The sequence below is a fragment of the Gossypium hirsutum genome, chromosome D03 (assembly GCF_007990345.1).
Source record: "Gossypium hirsutum isolate 1008001.06 chromosome D03, Gossypium_hirsutum_v2.1, whole genome shotgun sequence".
Taxonomy (NCBI): domain Eukaryota; kingdom Viridiplantae; phylum Streptophyta; class Magnoliopsida; order Malvales; family Malvaceae; genus Gossypium; species Gossypium hirsutum.
The window spans coordinates 36737426-36743488 of NC_053439.1; the positions used below are offsets into that span (position 1 = coordinate 36737426).

General features: G+C 34.0%; 1 protein-coding gene and 1 long non-coding RNA gene across 6 annotated transcripts; both read left to right on the forward strand.

The window, feature by feature from the left end:
- Window positions 1-564: 564 nt before the first annotated feature.
- Window positions 565-3953, forward strand: LOC107950110 (protein ABIL1). Of its 5 annotated transcripts, XR_005911309.1 has the most exons (8): window positions 699-951; window positions 1047-1265; window positions 1709-1788; window positions 2272-2343; window positions 2478-2570; window positions 2806-2860; window positions 3097-3217; window positions 3647-3953. XR_005911309.1 is itself a non-coding variant. In XM_041090045.1 (7 exons), exons 2-6 carry the CDS (start codon window positions 1196-1198, stop codon window positions 3107-3109), a joined length of 303 nt encoding a protein of 100 aa, XP_040945979.1. In that variant the 5' UTR covers window positions 689-951; window positions 1021-1195; the 3' UTR covers window positions 3110-3217; window positions 3647-3953. The 5 variants fall into 5 exon arrangements, 3 of the variants coding, with proteins under 3 accessions (XP_016740350.1, XP_040945979.1, XP_040945978.1); XR_005911310.1 differs by having other exon boundaries at window positions 643-1265; XM_041090045.1 differs by lacking the exon at window positions 1709-1788 and having other exon boundaries at window positions 689-951; window positions 1021-1265.
- Window positions 3954-4313: 360 nt separating this feature from the next.
- Window positions 4314-5512, forward strand: LOC121215470 (uncharacterized). The gene is made up of 2 exons (XR_005911311.1): window positions 4314-5012; window positions 5264-5512. It is a non-coding gene; the product is annotated as an uncharacterized lncRNA (long non-coding RNA).
- Window positions 5513-6063: the final 551 nt, after the last annotated feature.

The window sequence follows — 6063 nt, forward strand, 5'->3', positions numbered from 1 at the left end:
AGGGTTGGGATTTAAGGTTTAGGGGTTACGAGTTTAAGGGTTAGACATTAGAGGTTAGGAGTTAGGAATTTAAGGTTTAGGGATTTAGGGGTCGGGTTAGGGTTTTGGGTTTAGATTAATTATTTTTTTAATTTATATTTTAAATATGTTCTTATATAATTGTAAAAGAGATAATAATAAATTTGTTTAGGGTTTTTAGTTTAGGGTATATGATTAATTTAAGATTTAAGGCCGGTTTAGGAGTTCATATTTTAAGGTTTAAAGAGTATGAATTTAGTGATTATGGTTTAAGGGTTGGGATTTAAGGTTTAGGGGTTAAGGATTTTGGAGTTAGATATTAAGGGTTAAGAGTTATGGATTTAGGGTTTAAAGATTCAAGGGTTGGGTTAGGGTTTTGGGTTTAGATTAATTATTTTTTTAATTTATATTTTAATATGTTTTTATATAATTATAAAAGAGATAATAATAAATTAAATATATTGAAATTATGAGTATAGTTTAAATTATTTAAGAGATATATAATAGATAGACTTTATATGTATTGGCATGTTGATTTAAAAATATATTGAAATTTTCAACAAAGTAAAACAGCATCCTTTTGTACAAAATAAAATAATTTTTTGCGACGTTTTTAAGAAAAACACCGTAAAAAATAAGCAAAATCCCGCCCACTCCCAAAAAATAATTTTTGATTACCCGCTCGTTACTCCCTCTTCTTTTCATATCCATCGAGAGCCCTAAATGCCCCCAAATAAAAGTTTGTACTTAATTCTTTTTCCCTTTCAATCTCAAAATTTGCACCCAAATTTCCCATATTCCCTTTCAATCAGAGAATAAGAAGAAGAAAAATCAGTATATTCTTTCCATTGAAGAACTAGAAATGAAACAGGATTTCAAGGGAAAATGTCAAGAGAAAAACTAAGAAGAGCTGCACTTCCTCTTGTTCAAGAGGTGTTCTTTTTTATTTCTATTGCTTTCAGTATATATTTCTTAGACTATTTCTGTTGATAATAGTTGTAGGAGTTTGAGTGGTGATTCTTTACAAGGTGTGGAGTTGCTGGTGCTACGGTGGAGGCAGAGAATGGAGTGACAGTTGTTGAGATGAGTGCTGAAAAGCGGAGATGGGGAAGACCGCCGAGGAATCAAGTGAGAACCATGTCGTCATCGGCGCCGTCGCCACCGCCTTAAAGGAAGGATGAGGATGATGAAGAAGGTGTTTTCTTTATATGCTTCGATGGCGGCAATCTCGTGCTTTATGATCGACGGTGAGTTTGGAAATTTTTTTTCAGTTTTTGTCCTCTCTTTTTTTTTTCTTGTCTGTTTGGTTGATCAGAAAATGTAGGAAATCAGAAGGAAGTTTTAGTTAGTTGGCTATTGTTAAGGTCAGAACTAGAGTCATTGTTTGGTTGCACTTCGATTTTTGCTAAGTTGAGCTCAAATTTTATTAGTTTTTTTGGCTCCTTGAGCTTATATTTTCTTTTTATACATGCAAAATGGAACTGGATTTAATTGCAGTTAAAAAAATGCGCAAGTTCAGTACCTGTGCCGCTGATCTTTTTGTTTATTTTGTGGCACTAATTCATAGATTAGAAATCATGCTTTCTCGATAAGGGAACATTGGTTTAGTACTAATCTTCTCTTCTTTTGTTTGTCTTGTATCTATTTATTATTTTTTTCTTTTTTGCATTTGTATCATTTTACGTGACAGTGGTTGTCCTAAGGCATACCACCCAGCCTGTATCAAAAGGGATTAGGCATTCTTTAAATCGAAGGCGAAATGGAACTGCGGTATGTTTGGATTAGTTATTTATCACTTTTAGTTCGATTTAATTAATATAAGTGCTGGGGAGACTTGAAGCATGAATTCTACTGTCTAATATATCGTAAAATATGAAGGTATAATGTGTCTGCCCTTTTCAGACCTTATTTTGTTGCAAGATAATTCATAGTTAACAACTCAAAAGATAAGTAATGCGCATCCAATATTATTATAGCATTTTTATTTTTTGATATTATATATTCTAGCTTATCCAAAATATAAAAATAATGTTTACTATAATATATTTATTTATCTTATTATTTTTTTAAGACCTATACTCGTGTTTTCATTTTGTCATGGCAACTTGTTTTTCATGTTTATGCAAGCAGTACCATAATGCTCTTTGTACTTATCTGGTTTAATAAGCTAGTACAAGAAATTTATTGAATGGAGAACCTTAGCTACTTAGGCTTTTTAATGTCAGAAACTTCTTGCGTGCCAAACATACACAGGTACAGAAGGTATCAAGCAGCAACAGTTGTTGGCATTTATCCCAAGACATCACAAGCACTACATTTTACCGAGTAAGAATAGTTGATAGAGGCCTTTTTTTCCTGGAAGCTAATTAGTGGGTTGAAGTTTTGTATGTTTTCTCATTTCCATTTCCTTTTTGTCCTGTTTCTTTGCCTCTCTTCTATTGCAATTTTTTCTAAGCCAGATTTTGTCAGCAAGAAGGTACATTTTAGTCCACAGTTACAGACAGATCCTAGGCAAAATCATCTCCATGCTAAATCTTGTCTTCAGCCTTCAGGTATAGTGTTTCTTAGCAAGTAGGAATTCTTCTATGTTAGTTGTTTTCTGCATTGTTTTGAGGGGGCCAAAGCATAATTTTCCTTTATATTGATTTATAATTTGATCATATGTAAGGGGTTATAATTTGATCATGTTATTAGTTTGATCAACTGTTGGGAGATTGTTCTCATAACACTAGCTACTGGTCCATTCATTGTTGCTGCTGGAGGCATATCTAATATATTTCTTCATAGGCTTGCTGAGGACATCCAAGATGCTTATGCTGAGGCAGCTAGCATTGCTGAACAGGTTTTTCTCTTCTCTCCTGGCTCCATTTCTTTCAACTAGACTTATTTTTCTTAATGTTGTTAAGTGAATTTAAATTGGCTATTTTGCTTAATGTTCATACAGTTCTAACCCTATACTTACATCAGTGGTGTATGTTTCAAACCAGGCATTATTTTATTTTCTAACCCTCATTTTTTAGCATACTTTTCGTAACATGAAAGAATAAGCTATGATTTCGACCTTGATGTTGATGGCAGTTGCATTATTTAACACCAAAACCCATATTTTACGGGTTTTTCAAAGAAGAAAAATGCTGAGAATATATGGTCTCTGCAAAAAGATGGGCTATAAGGACGCCAAGTTACTGAAGCTTTACGGGTATTCGATTTATCCTTTTTCATCTGTTTCTTGTGTGTTACTAGCTTTCACTGTAAAATGGGATAGCTAAATTATATGGTTTCTGCATGCTCCAAATTCCTAAAAAAAGGTTGAGAAAATTTTTAGAGAAAGTTCTATGAAGTTTTTTATGGATTCTCTGGCGCAGACCCATATTTTTTTATTTTGGCATATCATGTAATTGATGTACAAGTAAAGTAAAAAGTAGACTGAAGCAGTTGACTATGAAGTTTTTAGAGAAAGTTCTATGAAATTTTAATCTATGCTTGCTTTCCCATGGATTTCCATTCCAACTAGCTTCGATACAAACCTGCTGCTTTCAGTTTCACGCGATCTCCTCACTGTTAACTTGCAATTATCCTTTTTCCACCTTTTGATGAGTGATTTTTCTGCTGCTATTGTTGTTATTAGGCTCTGATAGCCAATGGCGTTGAAGCGGGGACTATCCAATGTGGGAGTCCAAAGGAACAGAAGTTCTGGATCTCGTGATTCTTTTTTTCTTCTCAATTCTGACGCTCATTGCTTTGAGTTCATTACAATTCTGCTGCTTTCAGTTTCACACTCATTGCTTTGAGTTCATTACAAGATTTCCTTGATTAAATAAATGTATTATATCTTTTATTACTAAGATTTACTTGATTAAGAAAATGCATTGTATGTTTTATTACCTTGCATATGTATTATTTATTTTAGTTTTGATTCTAAATTTTTATTTTTACTTAAGAGTTATAACTTTTGGATTTTAATTGTGTTATTAATTTATTATTTTAAATTCTAAATTTAAATTCATTAATTTTTATATTTAGTTTTAAAGTTAAAATTTTTGTAGAAAATTTAATTTAAATAATATTTTTTATTTATCCTTAAAACATAATATAATATTTATCATAGAAATAAATATTATTTAAAAAATATTTTTTTAAATATATGTTTTTAGCGGCGTTTGTGTTAAAAGCGCCACTAAAGGTCTGTCCTATAGCGGCATTTGTACAAAAAGCGCCGCTAAAGGCCTTGATCTATAGTGGCGTTTGTGAGAAAAGCGCCGCTAACGGTCTTGATCTATAGCGGCGTTTGTGGAAAAAAGCGCCGCTAAAGGTCATGGTCTTTAGCGGTGTTTGTAGGAAAAGTGCCGCTAAAGGTCATAGTCTTTAGCGGCGTTTGTGGGAAAGCGTCGCTAAAAGTCATGATCTTTAGCGGCGATTGTAGGAAAGCGCCGCTAAAGGTCATAGTCTTTAGCGGTGTTTGTGGGAAAAGCACTGCTAAAGGTCATGACCTTTAGCGGCATTTATTTCTAAAAACGCCGCAAAAGTTAGCGACGCTGTCAATAGCGGCGTCTTTTACGGTGCTTGTCAAAGCACCACTAAAAGTATTAGCGGCGCTGAAAAACGCTGCTAAAAGCCTAAAAAAGCGCCGCTAAAAGTCTGTTTTGCTGTAGTGATGCTATGTAAGTGTCCCTATCTTGTTTTGCAGGATTGATTACAATTACAAACGTTTTATAATAGGCTCGACAAGAACTTGTGATTGAGTCTCGACAAAGCATTCGCAAGGGTGATCGTATCAAAGACTTACGCGAAGGGATGCCAATTGATTGAAGACATGACAATGAATTCCTACATGTGGTTTATTGAATGGTTCACGTACAGAGCTAAAAACCAACTGTGAATGTGGTTGGTAAGGAGGATAAGGTCCCAACCAGCCCCATCTAATGAATGCAAATGTAGGCCACAAACATGACGACGCTAAATGGGGGAGCCACCAAGAAAATGCTCATTCTAAGGTGATCTGTCGTAATATAGTGTAACAGATTAAACTAGTTTGCACACTTGATGAGCTTAAATACAAGCACTTTTCATTATGCTTTAGCTAAGTTTTCATAATTTAGTTTAAATTCAATAAAAAGTTTATTTTGAGTCTTTTATTGACCTTAAGTCGAATGAGGCCTAAAGGTGAGCTAAAATACTTAGTGAGTTTGCAAAAGACCATCTAAGGGCCACTAAACTCAATACTAATCATTGTGTTGCAACACAGGAAGTTCGATGTCACAACATAGGGAGCAGAATGCAAGAATCTCAAGACTACCATCGGTGTCGTGACACAGCCATGGGTTCTATACGAGAAATACTTATGAGCCAATGTTAGTTTGGTCCGCACAATCAAAACTTAAACACGAGAGTGTTTACTTACCTAGGTTTGAGGACGACGAAAATCATAACTCTATAAATAGGCTCTTAAACACTTGTTAAAGACAACTTTTTATATTCTAAGTTTTTCTTTGTAGATTTAGTCTTTAGTTTTTCCTTTCTTTTAGGATTTAAGTTTATTTCAGTCCTTTGGAAGAATATTTTGCACCGTTCACACTGCAATGCTTAACAGTCTATAAAGGTTTAAAAAGGAGTGGGTAAGCTTTTCAAGCTTAGTGAATAATTAGAATAACTACCACGGAAACATGTCATCATGCATTATCGAAACAACCGTATAGCGTAATTACAACATTATTCATTAATTGTCATATTACTTGTTCATGCATTATTCATTAATTCATTTACATAGTAATCACATGCTCATTTAGGCATATATGACATTACACATATTCACATTTTATGATAGTTTCGCACTTGTGCTATGAAACATAAAACTAGGTTCTATCACCACTCATCAGATACACGGATCTCCAACACACCAAATGACTTGTAGAGTTGAACACATTTCCAAAAGCATAGCATATAGCTAGCACTCTCCAACAGACCAAATATGTCCCTGCAAATGGAGCTTAGCTCACATTCCCTTATCTCTCCAAATCTGTCTCGGGCCTCAATGCCCCCAAAACA